This window comes from Diadema setosum, chromosome 8, assembly GCF_964275005.1.
Source record: "Diadema setosum chromosome 8, eeDiaSeto1, whole genome shotgun sequence".
Lineage (NCBI taxonomy): Eukaryota > Metazoa > Echinodermata > Echinoidea > Diadematoida > Diadematidae > Diadema > Diadema setosum.
Genome location: NC_092692.1, coordinates 4030699 through 4058477, shown reverse-complemented (window position 1 = coordinate 4058477; position 27779 = coordinate 4030699). Strand labels below are relative to the sequence as shown.

At 40.4% G+C, this 27779-nt stretch overlaps 2 protein-coding genes across 2 annotated transcripts in view; both read right to left on the bottom strand.

Annotated features, from left to right (window-relative positions):
* Nucleotides 1-704: 704 nt before the first annotated feature.
* On the bottom strand, nucleotides 705-4152 carry LOC140231709 (uncharacterized). Its single transcript, XM_072311863.1, has 3 exons — nucleotides 4037-4152; nucleotides 2628-3227; nucleotides 705-1809 (listed from the first exon to the last, which is right to left on the bottom strand). The coding sequence occupies exons 1-3, from the start codon at nucleotides 4150-4152 to the stop codon at nucleotides 705-707; spliced, it is 1821 nt and encodes a 606-aa protein (XP_072167964.1).
* Nucleotides 4153-8563: 4411 nt separating this feature from the next.
* Nucleotides 8564-27779, bottom strand: part of LOC140231708 (flavin-containing monooxygenase 5-like) — a 38648-nt gene continuing 19432 nt past the window's right edge. Inside the window, exons 5-10 of the mRNA XM_072311862.1 lie at nucleotides 26573-26769; nucleotides 25929-26022; nucleotides 22245-22402; nucleotides 17509-17741; nucleotides 11227-11471; nucleotides 8564-10561 (exon numbers count right to left, since the gene is read on the bottom strand). Coding sequence (XP_072167963.1) covers nucleotides 10160-10561; nucleotides 11227-11471; nucleotides 17509-17741; nucleotides 22245-22402; nucleotides 25929-26022; nucleotides 26573-26769 — 1329 coding nt within the window. The 3' untranslated portion in view covers nucleotides 8564-10159. The remainder of the gene's footprint in view (nucleotides 10562-11226; nucleotides 11472-17508; nucleotides 17742-22244; nucleotides 22403-25928; nucleotides 26023-26572; nucleotides 26770-27779) is intronic.

Here is a 27779-nt window from a genome sequence, read left to right as displayed (position 1 = left end):
CACACAGATAAGACGATAAAAAATAAGACAGTACAAAACACGTGCACACACACGTGCACACACACACACACACACACACACACACACACCAAATGCTGGTATTCTCTGCTCAACTTCTTGGGTAATTGTATCTCACTATGAATACAATGTTTAATGTGAATTTTGATCTGGCAGTAGGTGACGGGGTCAAATCCATTTTCAATACGGAGAGTAGTAGTAAAATTATCAGCTACAACGTGTCACACATCCCAGTAGTTTGTACAACATCAGCGGAATAACCCACTTTTCTGTTCATAATACACTGCTACGTATAACCATAATTTCAGTAAGTGCTCCCATAAATGTAAATTATACGTTGCAACGGCTATCACAGTGTATGCTTGCTGAAATTATGCTGACACGGATAGCACTGACTTTGAAAGATGGGGGAAGTGGGAGGCAAGCTTCTGATAGAATTAAAAAAAATGTTGTTTCAGAAAGAAAGCCACTTCCCCGAAAAGTAAGAGTCTACAACGTGTCTGAATTTCCTCTTGCGTATAGACATGAAGAACGTTAACTATCGAGCCAGAACAATGCTACGCCTACTCTTTCTGTTCTTGCATTAGTCACTATGTCAGCAAATGCGATGCTCTTCAAAGTACTAATTTCAGTACACTAAAAAAAAACCAACAACCAAAAAACCAAACGATTATCTTAAAAGACTGTTATGTATGAGGTGATCCTTCGTCAAGTTCCAACATGTTCCCGTTGCTCCTACCATAGTCTGTGCGGTAGTTTGTCCTAACGGGACTACCTGCCATATTCACGTTATGGTCAGAGTCCCTGGCACCAATGGAGCCAGTTTGGCCATATTCGAGACTTCTGTCTGCATGGCCCGATGTCTTTTCTCCCTTGCTGCGAGTGTCAGTTCTGGTATCTGACGCTGCACTGTCTAAGCCTAAATTCCACTGCTCCAGTTGGGCAAAGACATCGTCACCAGGGTCGTCCCCTTCTTCGGGGAATCCACTTTGAGGATGCGCTTCAGTCTTTCTCCACGGCACTGTCTCATCTTTCTGTCCTCCACTGACACGATTGTCACCATCGTCGTTAAGGCCACCAAGAGCAATCTCCTTTGTAGATTGCCCATTCCTCAAAAGGTTAGCATTCCCCATGATAAGGTCATCCTTGGCCTCCGCTACGGACGCCGTCTTCGATTTCCCGCCATCGTTAGCGTCTAGTCCCTTATTGATTTCTGCGGTCACTGGCTTTAGATTACTAAAGGCTACTTGTTTCGATGCTGTATCGCTAGTTTTTCCTCCATTGCCAATTAGACCAGGGCTGGCGGTAGCCATCTTAGATTGTGAATCAATCCTGGGCTTCTCACCAGCCCTGTTCTCTCTGCCAGGCCCAGCCATGTCTGCCGCATCATCGTGTAGCTTTTCATCGTTCTCCTCCCCTTCGTTTTCAACGTCGAACAGCTTCTTCAGCTTGTTGGCTTCTGGCATGAACAGAAACTTTGGGTCGAAGAGTTCCTCCTTGTTGATGTTGCTGAAGGTCTTCTTCCGGGCGCCCCCGGGACAGACGTCGGTCACGATAGTGACCTCGCCCTTTGTCTCCAGCTCCTGTAACTTTCTGAACTCGCTGCGGATGTTGTGAACGTCGTTGTTGTACTCGTACTCGACGTCCTCGTAGTAATGGTGCGCCACGTGATTGCCGAGTTCGTCCTGATTGGATGGGTGGAAGCCGTAGAGGGTCACGTGATTGCAGAAAGTTTTGGCGATGACGTACGCATTGAAGCCGGTGGTGGCGAAGTGCGTCAAGCCGTAGAACCTGCAGTAATGATATGAATCATGTGGGTCAATAGTGTCTCCATACACGTTTTCCTATCTGCTACTTATTAATGATCTATTATATATTTTACTTTACCAATAAAGCACACAATACAGGGACACTATGATCGAATGTATCATATTTAGCACAATTTTTCAAATATCTACACATTTTACCATTCTATGTTTTTCTATAATTAAACCCTAAACTGTTGTATTCATACGAAATAACACCCTATTTCTAGACGATTCCTGATAGGATGTGACGCGTTTTCACTTATGTCTCTGAACACAAGGAAAAAACGAAAACCCCAATGGCCATCGGCAAATGTAAACAGTTGGAATCATGGTTCGATATTTTCTACTTTCAAATATACCATTATGGAGGGCAATTATACGCATTATCCCCGCAAGTGATAAATAATAATTTCTTTATACCCAGCGTCTTCTTATCACATGCTACAGCACACGGCAGGTATACACCAACTGGCACAGAAAGTACTGCTCTACTACTCTACCTGACTTCGGAAAGACTTTTATTTACTGATCAGCCCTGTGAAACAAAATGAATTGATGTCTCCTCGCTATTGGAACGCTGTACCACCTAAAAATTACATTTTGATTTTGTTGTTTCAATGTTTCATTTCTTTCTCTCTTTTTTTTGAGGGGGATGGGGCCTGGGGTGTTTTGTTGATGCTAGAGTGGTTGATATTGTTCCCTGCTTGAATTGTCAGCAATTGTATATTACTTGTATAAACTTTATGTTTGTACGAATGAGTATGTGTGTATATGTTTTCAGAAAAACGTTCAAAGTCTCACTTCTCGACAGATACAGATCGCCAACTGTATGCCAGTCGGATGGGCAACCGGTAAAGATCCTGCAGCACATGGGCGACGTTCCTCAGGTAGATGCTGCTATTTCTCTGCAGTGTCGACTTCGAGTACCACAGCACGGAGTCATTGAGATACGTCGCCCTGTCGACGTAGGTGCGGTGCCATTTGTCGTCTGGGTGAGTTAGCGTCAAGTTCTTGTGCATATAGAACAGCGTCTCGAAGTTGAGAACCGTCAGGTTTGCGCGCGTTCCCACGTCCGCCTCATATCCTTGTATGGGTGCCATGTTGGCACGTATGATGAACTCGTGCTTGTCAATCGTTCGGCCGCAGTTCGCGCCGTTCAGTATGCCGCTGTTGCCGACGACGGCGCAGTCGTTGCGGCGGCTGAGCGTCGAGACCCTGGGCCAGTAGTGGTCGACGGGGCAGTTGATGTCGAAGTAGCGACCCGACAGGACCTCCATGGCGTAGCTGCCAAGGTTGATGCTTGGATGGGTGTTCTGTGAAAAGCTCATTTCGTGGGAGGAGACATTCTGGTCGTAAACGAGTACGGCTGTCCTTCGTAAGTAGCAATCTTGGCTCGAGTCGCTGGTGGGAGAGGATTAAAAGAATAGAGAGAATGAAACAGACAACGTGTTTTTGTTTGTTTGTTTGTGTTTGTGTGTGTGTTGTTGTTGTTGACATTTGAAATGCTGACCACGTATCCACATGATTGGAGTTAAGTTTTAATACGATTCGTGCTGTTCAAATACTGTCACTTCAACATGAATCGTGGACATCAAGGCGAGCATTCGCAAGTTGTGTCGTTCGGAGATAAATTGGATTCCTCAGGGGCTCTTTAAATACATGATTAATAACATGAATATACAATTATTAAAATATTTTTACGTGTACTGACAAATTGCTCCTCCCATCTGTTGTGGAGTCTTGATTTTATTTTATTTTATTTTATTTTATTTTATTTTATTTGATTTGATTTGATTTGATTTATTTTCCGTATGGCATCATTTACAATTGTTTCTATAATTGTCAATGTAATCAAACATTATTCAAATATGATACTCATTATAGCTAGTTTTTACAATTTCAACAAATTTTATTACACATACATCTGTGACATAATTACAGTACATGTGTTATGAATTACCAAACAGAACGGTCGCCAATAATAAGCTATAAGCTTGACCCTTTGGCAACCGATGATACAATACGTTAATTGGTTTTATTTTGTTACTTACCTCTGAAGGTTAATCAACTATATATTATCTAAATCAGAAATTAAATGCGGAAATTAATGTGGAAAAAACATGGGAAGCCGGTAAGGTACTTGACCCAAACATATATACATGAGGTTCTACAAAGCAAATTCCAGTAAACTTATTGAAGGAAAGCTTTACCTGTTGCAAAACTTGAAGCATTCTCGCGTGAGATGGACTTCAGACAGAAGGACGTAACAGGCAACAAATCCAAATAGGAAGACACACATTTTCATCATCGACGTTTTTCCCGCCATGGTAAGGATGTTATATTTCAATACTTTCCGCAGAAGAAATTGTATTCATCACTGTAAAGGAAATAGGGAGAGCAATGTCAATGCCATTCTGAAATACTCAAATTTTCAATAGCACACAAATATAATCGCTGCAACAAGTGCCAATCATACTAATTGGCTTTTCCCGTTCAAAATTATAGAATATAACGACATGCATGTATTTAACTTTAGATGATTAGATTGTTTTATACCATCTGTACTTGGAAATATAGCATCGATTTGTGACCTTTACAAAATATTATAATGGAACGAAAAAAAAAATGTTTTCTTGTGTAGTAATTTTGGAGTGCATTACAATCGTTTCGTTGAGTAGCACTTCCTTGCTAAGCTTTAAACAACAACGTAAAATTGCTTGATGATTATGCTAAGTAACTGGACTTCATAATTACAGAATACACTCAATCTTTTCGAGATACATTTGTATTACTGTTTGTTCTCACAATATATAAGCTTTGATGTCAAAATTAAGTTTTGATACAGTAATAAGGTTTAATATCACAAAAAGGTGCAATGTCACAACATGGTTTGATTAAACGATAAGGCTTGGCCATGAAGCAAGACTTAAATCATAGCATCTGGACTTGCTGTTAAATTCCGAGAACAGTTTCATGTCCGATCCTGGGACGCTATCAGCTTGTCTAAGTTTGTGGGTGAAAAACGTCGAGGTGATGGAGCGTCCAGGATTAGACGTGAAATCGTTCTCGGAATTAACCAGCAAGTGCAGATCATGCAGCAATTTAATCATTGTTTCTTAATTGAATCTCACCTGGATGAATGAAAACTTATATCAATTGAATAAGGCTTGATGTAACAATATGGTCTGATATCACGATATAGTACATCATACGATCAGGTTTGATATTACAATAAAGTTTGATACCACAATAGGGTTAATATCTTAATTAGGTTTGATATCATAAAAATTTCAAATAACTGTGCTTTATTTAAGTCCCTCACAACATTCACTGATATATAAACCTGCTTCAGTTTTGTGTAACTGATACATGTTCAGTTTTGTATACATTAACTGATACATGTACACGTTCCCACGTGTAATATGTGTAAGTGGTGACTGTGAATAATAACTTGAGTAAAAAAGACTGAAATTGAAACTGAGACGATTGATATGACAATAAGGTTAGAATGTCACACTGTTCAAAGGTTTGAGGTCATAATAAGGTTTGAGGTCATAATAAGGTTTGACGTCACAGGAAGGTTTGATATCATAGAAAAGGCATCCAACTTACAGTGGATTTTTTCACTACACTAAGACTCCTACCTGTAAATATTTTTTTTTCATAATTCGCTAATCAGATGACACTTCGGTGGTAATTGCAATGTGTTGATTGAATTTTCTCTTGGAGAAGCAGATAATTTTACCTTATATTATTTGAAATTTTAGGGGAAAACAAACACGTTTAATAATGGTCTTCAGCTTTTTTTTTTTATATAGTAGCAGTCCTTATAGTTACATTTCATAACAACGTTCTTTCGTTTTGCAGCTGTTTCTGTCATTGATTAAGTACATGCAATATGTGAGAAAAAAGCACACACATACACTACAGTTAAACTCGCCTAAGTCGACATCGCATATGTCGAATAATCGCGCAAGTCGATGATTTTAAAAAGTCCCGATTTTTCCCCATTGACTTACGTGTAATAATTCACTCACAAGTCGAATTTTGTAAGTCGAATACTCGCCTAAGTCGATGAAATTCCAAGAACACTTTCACGGAAAAACCATTAAATTCACTGTGCCTAAGTCGAATAAGATTTTATTGTGCAATAAATCACTGTCAAAATCACGAGACGCCAGTTTTTGTTTACATAAGAACTAGCCCGACCAGACAGGTGACAAAAAATGATCTAAAGTATCAAAATTCAAAGCGATCGCATGCGATTGTTGAACTCTCTTCGTGTTTGGAGGTCCGCTTGCTGGTAGCGGGTACAGCCCTGTCGCGCTAGCGCTACGTACGTACGCACAGCGCGACTGGGCTGTGTATAGTCTGTGTATGTTTGCAGTCTGCGCTGTGCAGTGGATGGATGAAGCTGCTGAGTTTTCAAAGCGGAAAGTAGGGGGAAAGTTACGGGCACAGGTAAATCAGAAGTACACCTCTACACGCATTTCAAGCCACGGTATGGTAAACTGGAATCAATCACTGCTCAAATATCGTTCATATTCACTTCCCCAAGGTTTAACGAGGGTGTAAAGTAATCCGACCTGTGCCAATGCTAATGCACTGTCCATGCAAAGTAAGCCGTTGCCCTGCCGGGCGACCCGTGCTGCGGCACACCTCTCCAGCTCTCGGCTCCAGAGTAGACAACATACATGTACATTATACATAATGTACGTGTGGTGCGACTGTTGTTAAGTCGATTTTTTTCGACTTACGCACAAGTCGAAACTCGCCTAAGTCGATGTGTTTTGCTCAGTCCCGAGAAGATCGACTTAATGCGAGTTTAACTTTATTGCACAATCAAACCAGGGCATCGTCTCATTTTACACGCTATCAAATGGTGAAATTAAGCCTCATAGAGTAAATAAAAGAATTTGCTTTGGCTGTAATGTGTGTTCATAGATACAAGTGTAGGTCTCACTTATATGCATATAGTTATATCTATATTCGTTATTCTGCATATATCTATTTACATACTTAATCAATATGCACCTGTTTGTGCTGCTTGAATCTTACGAACAGCGAACTGACAACGATGGTCAATAGAATACACTGTACTTACATTATGGGATGTACTTGAATGGCTCGAGAAGCGAACAACGATGATTCTCGCTCTTGTTAAATCGATCAGGTCTTAAACGAGGTATCCCTCGAGTCAGGAAGCTCTTGCATTAAACTATCCCCGTTGTATATTGAATTCTTTTCCACTTCGAATCCATGTAGCCATGTCAGAAGCTCCAAGAACATACAGAATAAACGCGACTATATCGCTCGCATGAAAACACAGTTGATGAAACAGGTTCACGGTGCATGTACAAGCAAAAGGGTAAATTGCTTGTTCAGAGATCCCATATCACGGTCAACCCTGAACTGAATTGTTCAATGGCACCCTTTCTGGAACTCTGCATAGTTTTATTCTTAATCGCAATTCCTGCTATGAATAACCACCATTTTTCATTACTGTTGGTCTGTATTATCTACGTGCAGGTGGTAAGCAATGTCATGCAAGCAAGGCGTCTTCATTGGTGAGTCATATACATCTTTTTAATGTTTTCTTATTTCATTTTACGCGCAAACGTTCGTGCGCTGGGGCAGCACGGCACGACGCACTGTTCAAATTTGTTCGAGTCGTCTGGTGCAGTTAATGATTAATCCGAATTGAAGTGTCAAAGCATTCAACTGATACGGAAATCTCGATTCGCAATACAGCACTATCTGGTCAAAGTTCTGGTTTGTGTATGTGCAAATGTGTGTGTGTGTACGAGCGCGCGCATTGACCAACCGACTTCGAAAAAAAAAATACTTTTTTGTATACTACAAACTTTTTGTTGTTTTATAGCCGGAATATAGGCCTACTTCAAACACTTAGCGAACCACAATATATTTAAACGTCATATATAATAACCGTAGCTGTACACGTCACCGGATACACTATGTATCGCTCTTTATTTCGCTCACTTTAATAGACAGGTGTATGTAGAAATTATATATATATATTTATGTATACATATTATTTATATATATATATATATGTATATATTTATATATATACATATTATATATATATATACATATTATATATATACATATATATATATATACATAATCATATATAAACTTTTATACTACAAGACTTAATATTATTTTTTTTTTTTACCGGAACATACTTCAAAGACTTAGCGGTCCATTAGATATTTTACGTCATTTTTATGTAATATACAAGTATAAACGTAGCTGTATACGTCACCCGATATTGAAATGATGTATATGTAAATATATAAATATAAATATACATATACATATTTTTTCCACTTTTTTCCCATGATAAAAAGAGCAATCGACTTGCCTCTTTCAAAAGGCAGGGGAATAATATTACCCTAATCATACGTCAGTGACAAGTCGAGTGAGTGTGTACTTTATAAAAAAAAAAAAAAAAAAACGAAATCTTATGGAATTCTCTTTAAATTGTCTTTGTGACATAACAACTGAAGTAATTTTCTCATCCAGCAGTGACTGCACAAGAACTTAAACAATTCCTAACTTTTTAACTCTGACTGTCCGTTTTGTGTGCTGCAATCCACTCCACTCATTACTCCCAACGTGACACTTTTTCGTATTCTCTTGTGCGAGATCTAATATCTGTCGGAAGAGACTTCATTGACCATTACACAAAATAATAATGTGTAGCGCTTGAAGACAATGCAATTTATTTAAATCAACTCGATCTGCTAAATGTACATAAGCAAACAACAAGTTTCTTTTTATAAGCAACAAAACATTAAATCACCAACAGCCAAATTCAGACTTGATATTAGGGCAAATGTAAAATGAATATCGGAACCGCAAACATTCACAACAGTATTTTTCTGAAGGTCCTAACTACATTGAAAGACAATACAGAGCATCATGAATATTATTGCAAAGAAGCGTGCTTCCATCAAAATTAAATGCATTTCGATATTGCCTTTAGTCACCCTATGCTACTCATGACACACAAAACACAGACCATAAAGCATAGCATCATCCGTACATAACATGCCATGTGATACACTTGAGGTGGAAACTTCATGAAAAAAGCGTTAGTCTATATACTAAGCACCAAAATATGGGAGTTTGAGGAAGATATCAAATATCAGGCTCTATTTAATGTGCATAGAGAAAATTGGTAAATACATTCAATGAGTAAATGATTCATAATCGGTTCGTGTCACTGATACCAAACCCTAAAATCAACCACAAATCAACTTGTACTAAATTCACTATAGAACAAGGGAAATCACTGAAGCTGGAGTTACTTGGCATTTTATTATAGCAATACGGTTTGTGATTGGTCGATCTAACATCACGTAACATGCATTATTCTCATTGAAGTGTCAAAGTCATGCACTATTAGCTGATATCTGCACGTGCAGCCCCGCCACAACAGTCAATGTTCTATCATTACAAGATACATGTACTGTAATGTCAAACAATGTGCATGAGCCCGTAACAAACGCAATTTTATTTCGCTAGACATTCAGGCTGGGTGAATTGGAATAAACTAGCTAATCGGTGGAATCATTTCTTTATTGTCATAATTCTCAAATCAAGATATATACATATATAAAGATACATCAAGAAGAAATTGATGAAATTTCAGACTCATACTCCCTTCTCACTATATGGCCAACGTTATTGAAACAAGACATATACACCACAGGACGTCTGCAGAATGATTTTGGGCAAGCAAATTCACAGCACTGCGTCAGCAATCTTATACATGACATTTAGAATGCACAAAACTAAGACTTCTTTACACTATTACCTAGGTTTATCGTGTACCACAGTGTATGTTGTAAGACACGACTGTTTTCAATTCTGCCGGCCAATTTCAGATCACTGAGAAAAATACACTTCTTTATTTGACAGGCTCTTTCACATCGTAACAAACTGAAACAAGAATGACAGTTACAGTCACACGGCAGCACCATGAAGGATGTTGAGGCCTCGTGGATCTCCAGCTGGAATCTAGGTGAGGGCTGATTGGTTGAAAATTTAGACTAGTTAACCTCTGAGAACATCTGTCTTTGTGTCGTCTTGTTTTGGTCAAAGAAATTAAGCACACAGTTATATCTACTCTTCATAAGAAGTATATAATAAATTGTAATTATGATAGGTTAGTTACACCATGGACCCTACGTAGGGTAGGGTCCATGGTAACACCTTGTAAGGGAATAGATGCCCGTGGTTATGACAGAAGCCTCGTTTTCTTCTTCCGGTGGTAACTGTCGTTCTTTGCATGACGTTTTCAACTACATGAGGCTCGCTATCAACAGAGAACAGCAAATCAAAGCACAGCCTGAGCAGAACAGAAAACCTGGGCCTCCCAATAACCTGTCCAACATCCCGCCATCTACGTTAAATCGACAATCCCATTCTCCTCCTCCGCGGCTGTTGACGCTTTTACATTTTGGGTCGGCAAGCCGCCGCACAGTGGACAGAGTGATTCCGTGCATCAACCTGCTCGCGCTCTCGATGACCCGTTCCCGCGCGTTCTTCTGTGCATGAGGACCAACGAGACGGTAGCTCTGTGGTAGTGCTGGTCCGAAGTAGTGATGCAGGGCCAGGACCGGGTCGCAGAAGACCAGGTCCAGGAAGGACGGTAGGGCATTCATGCTCTTTGCCAACATGTCCTGGTACTCCACGGTGGATGCCTGGCAGAGGAAAAAGTCAAGGGAAAAAAATTCATCATTAAGTTCAAGCCAATCACAACGTAGAGCTTAGTTTAAAAATGTTCTGCACTTTTTTGTGAAAAGTACACATTCCCTCGACTTGTTACTGACATATTATGTTAAAGGTAAATATTATTATTCCATCTGCTTTTTCATTTCTGCTAGAAATTTATGATACTGAAAGTGATATGTTTATTTTTGTATTTGTACTTCCTTTACATTGATCGTTCTTCATCTATGTGACGTCACAAACTGTAGTTTTCTTCTCATCCAGCGATGGCTGCATCAAAACTGTAAAAATTCATAACTTTTGAACGGATTGTCCGCTTGTCCTCTGTTTTCACTGATGTCTTCTACTATGATAAATGTATTGCTGCATTTACTCAATCCACATTGTGTATTTGGGTTTCATTCCCATTTATCTGAAATTCCCCTTTAAGAAAGTTGTCAGGCAATAAAACCCTCATTTTCCATAGTCAGTTGGTGTAGGTGAAGTAAATATCTTAGATTTCCAAAAACATAATTTTCGTTAGTTTACATCATGTCCTACTTTACCAATGGTGAAACTCTTACGACTTTCACTTTTGTAATACGATTTCAGGCTGTTTTCTAACTTGGGGTTGCATATTAATTATGTTTTCACTCACTCGTGGACGAAAGAGTTGGTAGCGTTTGTAGCCCTGGTCCCTCGTCGTCTGTATATCGGCAAGCATGGTCTCCAAGCTGGGCAGGGCGATGTTACCCTTGAACAACTGCGTGGACCAGCGTGCCTGCAGTTCGGCCATCGGGCCCGTCCCGCCGCGACACTCCACAAAGCCAATGACGGTCAGGGTTCGGTGCTTTAGGCGGGGTGGCAGAACATGCATAAACAGCTCTAGTTTACCTAGATCGTCTGAGAGAAAAACAAAGCAAAACAGACCAAAACATATAGAATCAATAAATATGAAACTACAGTAATTCATGAAAAACTGTCTTAGCTGTTTTAACAAGAATGGTTGAATAAACTTGGTGCGATAATTTGCCAATAAGCCAGTTCGGGGTTCCACTTTGAGCATGAGCAGAAAAAGGTCATCAGTACCGGCAGAGCATGTTGGTTTTAAACATCTGTGATGTAATGATTATTCAAGTGATCATTATGAGTGATGCTTGCAAACACATCCACCTGACAGCAAAAGCGGTATTTGACAATATCAATAGAAAAAGATTGTTAATACATTAAATGCGAAATAATGAAAGGGATGCTTTCCAAACTAGTGCTAACTGCTGGATCATTCTGGTCACCTGGTCTACGCAAGTTCATTCTTTGTTTGAACATGACTGATGAATTCCATAAATTGTTACGTCGGGTAAGCTGAAATACCTTCTCTCGCTTGAAAACTCGTGGAGTGCCTAATCAACTGAGAAAGCAGAAAGGTCATTTGTACCGATGTGCTCATGAGCTAGCCCCGAACTGGCTTATTACGACAAACCAATTAAAGAAAGGGCGCAAATTTTCCGATTGCAATAATCATCATGCGACTGCCAACACAGTTCTACCTCGGCGTAACGCAATCCTCTGGTACACTGAATTACCGGTCCGAGTAAAAAGAGTCATGAAGGTAACTAAAGACCCCGTCATACTATAGCGTATAAATCAGTGAATGCCTAGCGGATACCATTTGAGGGGCAAAATTTTGCAAAGTCCAGATACGCTCGAATCCGCTCGTGAATTCGAGCAAAATGTGGTTTGCGAACGTTCGCCTAACAAATGATAAGCATACGCTAACCGTGTTACGAGCGGATGAAGTGACGAATGAAAGCGAATGCGTACAGGCCATCCAACGGATGCTGAGCGGACAAACCGTATGACCAGCAAATGCCTAAAGCCCCCGTCACACTAGAGCGTATCTAGCCAACGAATGCCCAGCGGATCCGAAAATTTGGAGATACGCTCACATCCGTTGCTCATCGTTCGTGACCCGCTTGGCGTTCGCTGTATCCGCTAGCTGTTCGCAGAGATTCGCAGAGATCCGCCGGAGACAAATTTTGATTTTGGACATGTCCAAAATCTTGAGCGGATGACGAACGGAATGACAATGCGCTTTGTGGTCGCTTAGCGCCCGCTGATCGAAAGTTGTGGTCGCTCTGCGTTCGTTTCTCATTCGTTCGCCGTTCGTCCAAATTCGCACAGCAAATCCGGACAGCACAGGTAGCATTTATCAGTTGGTCATCAGAAATGGAGGACGCTCAGAGATTTCAGATGCAATATCTTCTAGCTGCTCATCAACATGAGTATGACCTAAACCAGCTGGCAATCGCCAAATACATCCAAGACAAGAGAAAACGGAGGAGAGGAAAACATCGAAGAACGATGTGGACCAGGGCTTGGATCCGAAGACGAGGGCAGTTCGGGTTGTATAATCAGCTTCTCATCGAACTTCCGGGATATTAAAGTCCAGGCGTTTGCCTCTGGCTTTTTTTTTCCCTGAAGGTCCAGGCTAGGAACAGTTGGAGGCACCAGACGTAATGGAGGATGTTGGACTCCCCACATCATCGTCAACGTGATCATCAGAAGGAACACAGGAATCTTGAGGACTGTCGACGGTAATGACATCAGCAGCACTTGGTGGTGACTTCTCCTTCCTTCTTTTGGGGGCCATTCTCACAATCACAACGTCAGAGACTCCAACTCTCCCGTTTTCGACGGGAGATCTCCCGCCGAAAACCCATTTTTGCAAAATCTCCCGTTCTCCCGTTTGAGATTTAATTTCTCCCGCCCTGGCTCTTTGTCTCCCGTTGGAAAGGATTTCTTACTTATTTCTATCGTGTGTTGAAAAAATAAGCCTTAGATAGCACAAGAGAGCATCTAGAACCCTAGGAACTTCGCGCTTCGCACACATCAAGTTGGAGTCTCCCGTTTGCTAGGGGTTTCAGGCGGGAGAATCTCCAGATCAGAAGGTGCTTTGGGTTGGAGTCTCTGCAACTTTACTCGACACTGTCACTACTCAAAATGATTTGGGAAAATGTGCTCAGTTGAGATCCGTCACGTGACTGCCGCAGTATCGCTCTGCATATGTTGGGCATTCGCTCCTCATTCGCTTTGTCCGCTCAGCATCCGCTGGACGGACTGTACGCATTCGCTTTCATTCGCTACTTAATCCGCTCGTAACACGGTTATCATATGCTCATCATTCGTTAGGCGAACGTTCGAAAACGACGTTTTGCTTGCGGATTCGAGCGGATTCGAGCGTATCTGCACTTTGCCAAATTTTGCCCATCCGCTAGGCATTCGCTGATTTATACGCTGTAGTGTGACGGGGGCTTAACATATTATGCAAAGCGATACTGCGGCAATCACGCGACGGATCTCGACTGACGCACACTTCACCAAATCCTTTTGAGCAGAACTTAAAGTCGAACGCTTTTTTTTTCTTTTTTTGTGACAGTCATCTTTCTCTTGTTGTCCTTATGACTCGCTAAGCTAACACAATTCATGAGTGGACAATCAAGTTCTCGTCTGCTTCTCTTGCTCTTTCTGTTTAAGCATTTTGAAGGGTGTGTCATGTAATGTGTTATAATTTTAACTTGATTGTGATATTTAGCTCGATCGGGCATATTCGTCTAAATTTTGTGTTGGTTTTGGCTCATACATATTATTTGGGATTTCTGGATGTTCATGGAGAGTGATTGGGCGAATCATCAAAGATCATCAAAACAAATACTATACTGAACAGAAAAAATAAGGGTCTCCTCACGACAGTCCTCTCTTCATCTCATCTCTTCCAGCATGCTTGTTCGCGTTCTGTATCGTACATAAAAAGGTGGGCCATACTGATCAATTACAGGAAATAAAACTCACCAGCAGCACCAATAACAATGGAAAAATCACAGTAACATTGTCGATACATGTAGGTGTAATGTTGTATTGCACAAAATGTGCGTCGGAGATTCAATGTTTTTAGGGCTTAGAGTCAATATATCAAAATTTATCTTTGAGATACCATGCATAGCTTTATCAATAACATCGATACACAATGCATAGAAGGTGAAGTCCTTTAACCACGGTCAAGTATTAAATTCACCAGTTAATATCAAACATCTTATGATAACGGGAGTCGAACTTTCACAATTCTCAATTTCCATGCAGAGATACCCATGCACTACAGGTTTTATACTTTTATAGCAGCGGTATAGAATAATGCTATCGATGGCAGACACTGCAGGTGCTGTTATTATTCATTTATTACTTAAAGCCAGAATACGTATAGTAAAATGTCATGTGAGCTATGAATATATGTTTTTTTTTTTTTCTGCGGATGTGAGCCTATCTCCAAATTTTCGAATCCGTTGGGCATTCGTTGGCTAAATCCGCTCTAGTGTGACGGGGGCTTAAAACGCAATTTGAGTTTAGAAGACCGTATTGATTGAACTAGGGAGGTGTAAAAAACAGGAGAGACAACTCCTGCTCTCCTTTGAAGGATGCGCGGCACCGCCGAGAAGTTATGCGCTTAAAGGGGCATTCCAGACGATTTTCATAATTTCACATCATGTAGTACATAAATCAACAGCTTCATGTATAGATTTGTAAAATTTATTGTGGTTCTTGAGCAGAGAAAAAGTACTTTCAAAAACCTTAAACAAATTACACTGAACAAAGATAATGACATAGGAGCCTCACATATCTCAGAAATGTCGCAGTGTCATTCCATTACAATACCGCATGCTTGCAAGCTCACCTGTGTGTAATCTATGCATGCCTTCTTCTTTTGTGCTGCTTCCTTGAGCCACATCTCATGCATTCTTATGGTGAGGCTGCCATGTCATCATCCTTGTTCATTGCAATTTGTTATAAACTTCGAAAACATTCGTATTTTTCATCCCAATCATTATAAATCCTGAAACTCTGTACCCAGTATAAATAATTTATATATGTTCAAATGTAAAAATTTGAAAATCATCCGGAGGTCTCCTTTAACTACAGGTGGAAATCAGGTGCTTTGACAAAAGAGAGCATCAATAATCGGGACTAGCGCTCTCACATCTAGAAATACTTGCCCCTACTGCATTTCGCTCTCTCTCTTTCAATGTGATGGCAACAATGAATTTGTGTACCTTGAATTGGAGCAGCGAATCAAAATGCAGTGTAAAACTGACAATTTTAACAGCAAATAGTTTAAAAGCACGCTGGAGCACGCTTTAGCGGAGTACTTTATTTGAAAGATCAAAATATTCCAGATTAAAGGATAGAAAACCAACATGCGGAAATGTGCGCATTATAGAAAAAAAAATATTAGGTTTTTAAGAGTGCCTAATTTTCATTTCATTTCGATTTGCGCAGTACGAAGAAACTAGAAATACATGTTTATAATACTGAATTCTTTCCTAAACTACTCTTAATCAATTCGAGTATTCGATTAAAAATTTTACGGGGAAATAAAGCTTGTAATTCAACGAAAGTTGAAATGCGTTTTTCGTCTCCGAACTTCGCCTTGCAACAGCCGTGCCTTCGCCTCAGCCGTACAGAGCATGACTTCAAAGCGTATAGTGGAATGCTAGACATCCCATTGTAACGCTTTGAACCCAAACATGTGTTTGCATGAATTACGAGGGAGTTGTCTCTCCTTTTCTTACACCTCACTGATTGAACGACGTTACTCTTCAGGATTTGATGGTCTGTCTGTCACGCATTGTTAAAACCGTTCTGCTCAGATAGTCTCAACAAAAGAGCTTTAACGCGCGAACTGGTCGTGAAGGCCTTTTCATGATTAATCTTACCTGACACATGTCGGCCATACACATACAGATATAAACGTGTAATCGAACACTATACAGATAAGTCCGTATAACACAGAAGAGCAAGGGGACTATTAAAGTAGCTCACGACATCTTGAAATTGGAAATGTGTTGATTTTGGTTTGTTTGTCTCTTAGTTTTGCTTGTTTTCTGATGTTAACTTCAGAAATGCAAGATTCGAAAGTATAAGGTCCTGTCCAGCACTCGATTTCCTACTTTTCTTGAATGTCCAAACAGCCGGAGTTCATACTAAATGGGGCCTGTACGACCACATGTTTTGAAATGCTGTGGGCGAGACGTTACGCTTTCGGATTTGATGGTCACCCCAGGGAGGTGGAAGACTTCCACTCCCTGGTCACCCTGTCACTCGTTTTTGATCCCCCTCGTGGCGGGTAGACCTACCTATACTTTTCGTTTTTATTACTTTGGACAGCGTCATTGTTTTGTTTTGTTGTTTTGTTTTTGTCACAGAGTGAAACGTTAATGTTTGAAGAAGTAGTGACTTATCGATATAATTATTATTTTTAAAAAGATGAAGCGAAAGTAGTTAAAGCGATGGCATCATCTCATTCATCGTGTAAAATGTGATTGCGACCGAAATCTGTTTCACGTCCATGTGAAGAACATAATGTGAACAGCGAAATTCCGAATCCCCTCGAATATTTTGAACTGTTTTGATTGTTTGATCATCTGCTCGATCAATACGAGTCCACTCGATCACATTCATAGAACAGAGTAAAGATCTATGGAAGGAGACGGTGAAGAGAAGCGGAGAAAGAGCATAATACATGTCCGCGCGGTTCAAACATTAGGGAGCTTTAGATTTGCGGCGCGGACGTTTTCGACAACGCTTGAGCTGGACGTTCTCCTCTTCAGTGCGCCGTGTTGAAATTCCAAAGCAGCTTTCGACTACGCCGAGACGCAACCTATAAAAAATGAAATGGTACCCCTCTACGACAGGCGCATAAAAGTAGCTCTCTACGTCGTGAATTGAGCGGACGTAAAAATAGCACAGAACGCGTAGTGAAAACTCAGACGACGCGAGCTTAAGTAGATCGACTTTGATGCGAGATTCTGCGCATGCTCAGAACATCCCCCCCCCCCCCCCAATCCCCGCTGAACGTCCCCGTTGGGTAAATCTAAAGCTCCCTACTTACCAGCGATGATGTTGTTGTCGATGAACGTCGCTTCGAATTGGAAACCGGTGGCGAAGATGACGCAGTCTACTTCCTCCGCCCGAGACCCGTCATCGAAGACAACGGTCGAACCGTCGAAGCGCTGAATCTGACCTTTGACCTTGACAGCGCCAGACATGACCTTCATGGGCAGGGTGTCGTTGATCATGACGCTGCTGTTGTAGGGATGTCTGGTGCTGAGAAGTCCCAGTCCCCTATCACAATGTTTTAAGATGATAATTAAAATGAGAATAGTTGATGTGGCAGAGTAGCAGCATAATGAAGATTGCTGATGTTAATAACACCTGTTCATACATGATATCCTTATCGTATAATCGTCGTAACTCAACTGTGTGTGTGTTTTTTGTTTTTTGGGTTTTTTTTTTTTTTCTTGTGAACACAAAGTGGAAATAAATTCAAAATAATCAATCAATCAATCAATCAATCAATCAATCAATCAATCAATCAATGTTCCTCGGCCACAGTGATGTACATACGCAGAAGCCTTAAGGTTTTAAAGCTTTAGAACAAATTGATATTTTCAAGCGTTCCCCTCCCCCTTCCAGATCCCTTTCGGTAAAGATAAAAACATTCTTATGCTACATAAACAGAACTATTGAGAAGCTTTGTCATCTAGTTGTGTTATAAAAAGTACACTAAGGGGATGAAGAGCAAAATGACTTTCTTTTAAGAACAAGAACGCAGCTTGAAGACGTGAGAGACGTGCATACCTTTCAATAGGCGTTTTCACATCAGCCCGATGTTTCGAAAAAGCGCGCTATTTTCTGACTGAAATTAACCCGATCACGAAATAGCGCGCTATTTGATAATGTGAATACTGATTAGCGCGCTGATTTTATTGCTTATTGTTTATTTTATTGCTCTGATCGAGAATATTTCCGAAATAGCGGGACAATTTGCGAATTAGTATGCTATTTGATAATGTGAAATCGCCTCAAGAAATTAGCGCGATGCATCCCATCATGCCTATATATAGCGTGTTCCTTCTCTTCACAAATTCGAAGAATCGTTCACGATTCCTCTCCTCACGGCGTCTTCTCTTTCGCATCATAATATTAAGCAGGGTTTCGCCAACTTTCATGACCGATGATTGAATACAATAAAACGCAAAACTGAACAAATTTATAGCAGGAAATCAGCGAGATCGGAACAACAAACAAAACGTGCGTGTAGTGTAATCAATCAATATTGGTTGAGGCAACCCGCACACAAAAATGGCGATCACGCGGGTAACTTTTTCGAAAGCGCGCGCTCTACTGGAATACCCGACACTGCTTGCGAATGCTCAGCTGTCGAATTAGCTCGAAAAAATTTCGGGCTAATTCTCTTCGGGCAGATGTGAATAGGAAATGAAGTAGGGCGCTAATTTGCGATCGCGAAAAATATCTCGAGCCTGGATTTTTATCGGGCTGATGTGAAAACGCCTAAAGAGACCGTGAAAATCATCGTCTGTGCGATTGTTGTTTTGACTTAAAAGCCCAATGCCCATTGTGCAACCTGAGCCTGCGAGCTGTATGGGGCGCCAAGTGTCGCATGGCCTATTTCGTTACGAAATCAGTCATTTCGTAACGAAATAGGCCATGCGAGACTTGGCGCCTCATACAGCTCGCAGGCTCAGGTCGCACAGTGGGCATTCCGCTTAATTATCATCACCGCCGCACTCGAAACAGGCAGACGATTCGTGGACGCACCAATGAGAATTATAGGAGATTCTTTAGAATGAAAGACATTCTGTAAGAATCAGAGAGATTCTAGAATGAAAGAGATTCTATCTTGCTTCTGTGCAATGTCCATATAATACCCCTATCACACCAGGAACATGGAAGAGAGAATTCCACCTTCCCGGTTACACTTTGCCGGATAGGCCCACCGTCAAACGGGCGATATTTTGCTCCTCCGTTGTTCAAATTGTCAATCCGGTGGACAAAGTATAAAAGTCCGTTTCAGAGGGGGGTACGTGCACGGTCCATGGGGGGCGAACAAAAAACGAACAAACAACGCACATAGGGCGATTGTGTACAGGACAGTGGAACGTGCGCAAACACATGAGAAACGAATATAAACCGCATGCCCACAGGACAAAACGCACGAGGAACCTGGGTGAGGAATGAGACGTAAATCGAATGTCAGAAAACGGCGTTTTTATATGCCATTGCAGAAGTCAGTTGCATTAAGGCCGGTACATTTTGTTAAACATCGGCTTCACGTCCTTTTAATATCTGGTGGATGTGCTTTAGAAATCCCGATACGTTGTAATCATCATTTATCACCGTCATCACCGTCCCGTCCGTTTGTCATCCGTAACTACATGCGTTTTGGCCGGTAGTCGTCCTTGACCATATTGTGCGTACGTGTTTGATGTGTTGAACATAGCCGTTTTATTTATTCCATCTCTTGCAGCAAATGGGCTCTACAGTGGGCCTAGCGGATGGAAACGCGTGGAAAACGACAAAGTACAGTGCAGATACAGGAGAAAACGTGCAGCTGTTGGACATGGGGTCAGATCGCGCTCCGTTTTGGGCGAGAACAAAATTTGTGCATGCACAAAGTTTTCTGGCCGCTCTGACGGAAATCACTGAAATAAACGTACATCCAAAGGATAAAAAGGACATGAAACGCATTTTAACGGAAATCAACGGATGCCAAAAATCGGCATTCATTTCTCATGCATTTGCCTTATCCGGCAAATTGTGACCGGGGCTTTTAGCTTCATTATGAGTGCGCGAGTCCGTTCTCAGTGCGTGTAGAAATTTGCGCGCTGGGTGAGCTCCTCGTGAAAAATAAAAACGAATTATCATATCAATATTTACAAACTGACCCTTTCCCTTTATTTCTTTCGTTTTGTATCAAATTTTGGTGTTCACACTAACCTTAATAGGTTTTAGCGAGGCCAACTCACTTCAGCTTACAAAATGTCAAGGGGGAAAGAAAATCTTGAATAAGATGAAAAGATCTATTGAAAACTGTAAGAGGGTCAACAATACCTGTTTGGGAGAGCAGTGTTGTGTGACTTCAATATTTCATACACCATTGCCAGATAAAACGCCAGACTTATTCTTTGCCCAAATCAAGGTATATAACCCACGTGAATGCATGCAAAAATATAAAGCTACCATATTGTTTTCGGTATGGAAAGCCAACCTCCCCCCTTGGGCGACGGCCTGTCGACGACCATTCTTTGACCTCTGAAATCACTGGTATACACAGGCAGCCCGATAGATAGTTGGTTGTCGGAGGTTACTAGCATACAAGGCTTTTTACAGGAAATGTACAGTACTGGTTGAGGTGAGGATTAAGATTTATAACATTTTTTGGTGAGATAATGAGAGACCTCTTATGAAATATGAAGGAGAATGTGATTTCAAGGATTCAACATTTATTTGATAAAAATTGGTCTTGAAATGGCTGAGATATGCAAAAAAAAAAAAACAACAACCAAAAAACGATCATTGTAAAATTGACTGGCCATGACTTTTATTAGGATCTCTTTGTTTTACATTGTTTTCAGTATCTCGGTCATTTCAGAACCAATTTTCATCAAATAAACTTTTGATTCCCCTTAGAATTGTTTGTTTGTTCATTTCCATATGAGAAGATGGCTGGATAGCCCATATTCAGCTACGTTTAGCTGGTCTTCCATGGGGTCCAGTTGGATGTGAGGTGGGACACTTCACCGGGTTAAACACCCTGCTCTTTGCGATGAATGAATGAAGCGGGATCTTTTACGTGCATGAACTGTGACTATCTCATACACGGGACCTCCATTTTATGTCCTATCCGAGGGACTGAGTGTTTTGCCTCTTGCTAGAGGGGATGGTATGGTTACACACAACATTGCTCAGTCCAGACTCGGGTTCGAACCCGGGCCCTTAGGATCGTGAGGCAGACGCGCTACCGATTGAGACAACTCACCGCTCTTGATTAACAGAGTGGCTTCTGAATATTTCGCAAAACGTTGCAAGCTGAAACCTCACCTTTACCAGTACTGTACAGTCCCTTTAAGTCGGCAAATGGATGTCGGCGAACGGTTTCGGTCGGCTTTTGTTCAGTGTGTGTATAGAGGTTTTGATGCTGATGACAAAACTTCTGCAAACTAAATTGGTCGTAAAAAGGAACCGGTCACCCATTATGGTTACCAACTTTTTTTTTTAAGGGCTGGTCTTTAGTGATAGCTAGTCCCCAACATGAAGGATTGCTGTCGGTATAGCCATTTGCTCATCAACAAATGCAAACCAACCATTTACCAACCGGACACCGAGCATATAAATAAGATAATCACTATACACTTCTGGCATATAATTTAGATTATTTCGTCGGGTGTCGGCGTCTACGTGCCATGATACACTGAATCAGTGCTTGCAGCAGTGATATTCGTTGTTTGTTATTCATACACCTTTTCTAGACTAAGCAAAACGATCAACTTTTTCAATCCAAAAATAAAGATACAAATCAATGTCATGTTGAATGTATATAGGCCTACACTACAAAATGGGAATATCTCAGAGTAAAGCTTACAGAATATTGGAATGCAGGGGACCATATTCACGAGCATATAGAACACAGTCCTACAATATTTCCATACAAAATTTCCATACAAATTCTCAATAAGCATTTTTAGATTTTGTTTTTCTTCAGACTGGTCTTGGGATATAACGGTGCCTTAAAAAAAAACACAAACAAACAAACCAAACACATACCTGTAGTCAAGGAGAGACATACATGCATTCTTGAGTAGGACCTTCTGTAGACATTTGGGTATCCATGTTTTCCAGCGCTTATTCACGTGGGCATCCTGTGGTTCTTTGTTCACCACGCGAGGCAAAACCCATGCACCGTGACGCACGCTCATGTACAACTACCAAAGGAATTGCACACGATAACGTCAGAAAAATAAAAGAGGAAAGCAAGAACAATACTGACATCAGTAAACAGATAAATTATTCATGTTAAAAGTGATCATGTCTTCAATCATCGTAGCTTTTTTCTTCACTTCCATGGTAATAATTTCATTTTGTGATTTATAAGGGCAACGCACACGATAATCCACTCAAAAGATTTCTTTGGACGGATTAATTCGTTAATTTCTTTAATCCCCATTCTACAAAATGAAGTTACGTCATGATGAATCCTCGATGAATAATAAATTAGTTTCCCGCTTGATGATGTTACACCAGACATGGGTTAAGTAATGTTTCTATAATTGTATGACAAAGCGAAAAAAAAAAAAACCTAATCAAGCAAAAATGACTCCATCACAGAAGTCGAACCGCAAAAGCTTCAAAATATATTGTAAAAACCACAGAAAATAAAACACTTTCCGAACTTATGTGTTTGTACGCAAAAGTGAAACTTCACACCATATACAGCTCAAGCTGGCTTTTAGTCGTAGAAAAAAAAAAATAAACACACAAAAACAGGATGGCGAGGGTTTCCTCGAATCGGAAATAAAACAAGAAGGTTACGGGCTTTCAAGGTTTATCATGTTATAGAAAATGAAGAAGTTAACTTATACACCAGCAGAGTTCATATGACAGCCCCACAAGTTTCACTTCTGTATACCTACACAAAAATCGTCAATAATGTTCTATCTTTGACGGAAAATCTCACCCCAAAATGCTTACATTGATATCATTTTCCATTTGCATTGTACATGGTATTGTAATCTATACAGGAGGGAGTTTTTTTGTTTTTTGTTTTTTGTTTTTTTTTTGGTGGTGGGGGGGGGGGGGAGGGGGTCCAGCTGCTAAATCATTGACCAGAACATGACTTTTCCGTTATTTTATAGATCACATGCGAATGGGAGAGAAATGTGTTGATAACATCATTACCCATGATAATTTGCATAATATGGTTGGGACCAATAATTATAATCGACGAACAGCATACGAAACGTTCAAAATTCCATGACTTACTAATTTGTCCTGCCCGATTTCTTAACACTCTGTTCGCCTGGTTTTATAATCTACTCATTGATAAAAGCACATGAAACTTTAAAATTCCAAAACCTTTGTCTTGTCATGTCCGACTTTTTACCACTCTGTTCACCTGGTTTTACTTAATCTGCTAATCAATGAAAACGCATGAAACTTTAAAACTCGGTAAATTCATTGTGTCATGTCCTATCTTTTACAACTCTGTTCACGTCTGGTTTTACCTCAGCTTGCTCATGGTGTGGAATAGCATTTCAAGAACACCTGAAATGTCAAACATTGGATTTTAGAGGATTTTCCCCTTTCCACAATTTGTTCTTATAATGCATATCTTCTTTGTTTAAGATTATTTCAAGTTTTCATTTGGTTGTTTAATGAATGCTTGATTGTTTTGAATTTCTGGTAAAAATACATTCCACAGATTAGATTTTTTTCAGGATATTGTATGTCTACGTTCCCCAAACACGCCAAAGCATTTATTGCGTAATTGTCATCTTAATTCCCTTATTCATAATGAATTTAACCTTTTTACGACCTTTTTCAACTCTCCTTGCGATCAGAATAACTCCGCATATTATCGTGATTATCATTGACAGTATTACATAGTTTCGGATAATTGTGATTTCACATGTCTATGAATTCTTGAACATTTTTCATGGGAATATACATCTTTTTTTTTTTCACAGTCGGAGCTACAACAATGTGATCAGCTGAAATTATTAGAGACTGTCTCTACAAAAGCTGCTTTCCATAAGCGCTAACATTCTTTATTCTGACAAGAATAGAACAACATGGATCACAGGCAATGTTGCATTATTTCGGAAAACTGTGAACTCTTTGTGAAGTTTTGACGAGACCAGTTTCTGTTAGATATTTATAAATTTTCTATCCGAATAGATGAATTGTAACCTGTTGTACAGCAGTGAAAACCGACATTGCTTCTGCACCTGAAACAAACACATTGAGTTATAGTGGATGACTTTATTGGAAATTGCTTTGACAAAATAACAATTCTACGAAAATGTCACTATATATACATATATAATGAAAAAGGAAAAGACTGATCAGGAACAATGATTTGTATGATCAGTGACATCTTTGAGCAAACCTATATATATAATATGTATGTGTGCGTATGTATTATTATATATATATAAAACACATGTCACCTGTTCTTCTGCAAGTAGCAAAAAATATACAAAATAAAATGTGTACTGAAAGTATTTCTCAGGATAAAAGTCATTCACTGTATAACATTACCAGTCATGATACTTTTACACAAAATTGTCATCATAACATGAAGTTTTTGACTCGCTATAGAAGACCCACTCTTGGTGAGCTAAGCAAGCTATAAATAAATATAAAAAAAAAGAGAAGTTGGTTATTGCATGGAGTAAGTGAAACCACTGCAAAAGTGTCCGTCCAGCACGATGAACGTACGCCACGACCGACAGTGCAATAATACTACGGGCTAATGACGGGGTGCAGCACTAACTATGGCATCATAATTAAAGAAATAGCCAGGTCTACAAATACGAGACGACAACGCTCTATGCAGTAAAAGTCAAGCAGGAGTTTAAAGTGGCCTTAACGTCTTCTGCTCTATAAAATACAATTAATCATTGCGGCAGTATACGTGCAGGTCTCGTGGATGGATTACAGTGTATATCTCATCACTCGTTCGATTGACAAAGACTCTTTAAATAGAACATTCGTTTTGGTATAGGCATACAGTGTCAGCTGGAGAAAGTGACGACTATTCACTCTTATTTTGGAATTTGGTCTGATACAACGCGGCTCTGCCACTGCTGGGCAGAAGGAAGTAAAATTGTCCCAGATATTAAATGAGATGTACTTTGTCATTATCTGACTTTCCTGCATTATCTTCACTCCATGCCTTGAATAAACCGATCAATATACAAATGGAACAAGGCATCATTAGTTGAACACGATAATGAAACCGAGCATGAAATTGTTTCCGACCATCCATTGATATGACCTTTTAACACTGCTGAATATCTCCTGTTTTCAGTGTCTTGACACCTTCAGCTAAAGATGAAACCATTTTCTATAAATTCACTTGTGATACTCATGGTGGTATATTCTCCAGAATATCATAATTCATAAAAACATAAAAACATAAAAACGTTTGGAAAAGTTTCAGAATTAAATAATGGCTCCGGCACCACTTCGTGGCGGAGGCATAAAAAAGCAAACAAACAATAAATAAACCGAGTATGGCGAAGTAGAAGTTTGCAAGCAAGACTTTATCCCTTAGGAAATTAAAGCAGGACAGTGCAGAAGCATGCAAAAGACATACCAATAGTCCCCATCCAATATTTATGTATACACTTTGGCATGAGCTCGGTCAAGTTATAAATATTGTTTGACGGTCTTTACGTCACTGCTGCCCCTCACATCAAAAGACAATGGTTCAAGGTTATCATGTACCAAGCCCCTCTCGCATATCGACGGCTTAGACGGCGGTTCATGCCGGGCCCCGGTCCGCCGGGCCCCACCGAGGAACACGACCTGGTCATCTCGTCTGGATGATTCGTGAGGACCACATAAACCACAGTTCCTGGTCGTAGCACTGTTGGCGGTTTAAACAAGTCATGAGCCTTACTACCGTTCACCGTGTAATAGACTCAAGCCTTGATGTTGACACCTAGACATCCATAGCTCTAATGTTACTCCACCGCTATGCGTCAATAGTGTCAATCATAATTTCTTCCTGGAGCGTCATGCGACGTGAATCTAGTTATAAGTCCTGCAATAAGGTGCTCATTGTCCATAGATAACAGGAACTTTCTCTTTCCCTTTCCTCCTCGAGGTTCAGCTACAATATCTGCAAAGAGCAACGATCTTGCCCAGCAGCAGCTCTGTAAACGAAATGTCCTCAGGCGACAGCTCAAATTTTCTTCTGTTCAATATGCACATCATGCAGAGAGAGGGAGTACCATGTAAGCTACAAAATGTCCGAGGTTCAGCCAACGTAGGAGGTTCTGTATCGACTTCTCTCCATACAGCGGGGATGCTCCGTGACTTTCCGTCACATCCCGCGTTGCTAATAGCCGTGTATTGTTAATCCACACTTCCGCCGTCTTTGCAACGTGAAGAGGGTTTTCTGACCACGTTGAATGAAGGCCCTCCGCCATCCCTTGGACCAAGGAGGCTTAAGAGTACCTCCTTGCTTGGACACGGTTCGCGGTGGTATGTGAACCGTCATGACCGGCTGTCTGAACCGCCGATATGTGAAAGGGGCTTTATTTAGAGTGACCGTTTGAAATTCCTTCCAGAGCATGCAAAGGGTACAAATGTGTACTAATCTACACATCTAACGGTATTGATGTTTATCTTGTCCCGTTAATGTTCTGTGTTTCTGGCCCCCGTTGGGTGTATCGTGTTGTCGGACTATCAGTCCTTCCGTTTCTTGAGGTCTCTTCCATACCAGACGATATAATTTCATTGAAATATATATATATATATATATATATATATATATATATATTATAATAATAATAATAAAAAGGCAAATTAAAGCAAACATAAATTACAACATAATCTAACGCGAGCAAAAAACACCCTTCGCTCTCAGTTTAAGTTGTGTTTTACATCGAGACTTTCTACCTGATAACTCCAGTGCTGTGGCGGATTCACAGCAAATTTTGTCCTATAACAAGAACCAAGCCGGAGGTGAACCAAAGTTCTGGCCTTGTGACTATGAATTGATTTGTTCCACGTGGCCGTCAAGAAGTAATTAATGCTTGAATGCAGCGATTCCCTCCTGAAGGAATAGGAATGATTGGTTTGTCAAAAATCATGGGTAAAACTGAGCGTCTGGTGTGCCTGCAAGATGAAAATTGGTTTGGGCATTTCGACCTAACAGTGATAAGGTTATTAGCTACTAAAATCCAGTGCAAGAGATTAATTCAATGTGTACATGGTGAAAAGTGTCAAAGGCCTTGTTCAAAGGTCATTGTTCACAGAGATATGATTTGAAATGAATTAGATGTACATTGCATATATAAAATACGATAAAATGTAATCACCGCAATCGGGCCAGATGCACATAGCTGAAATCCAGCTGAAAATATACCATTTGCACTGAGAAAACCCGTATCGCTGTTCTTGCATTCTCATCACTCACCCTCTCTTTCTCTATATACGAGTACCTCTTTCTCGACCAGACTTGGTCGATGTTAGATACGATACCCACATCCGCTGACAGAAGAAATCAGAGTGGCGGTTTTCCCCCCATGATGGGGGAAAACCTCAGGGAAGCTGAAAGCAACACAAAGC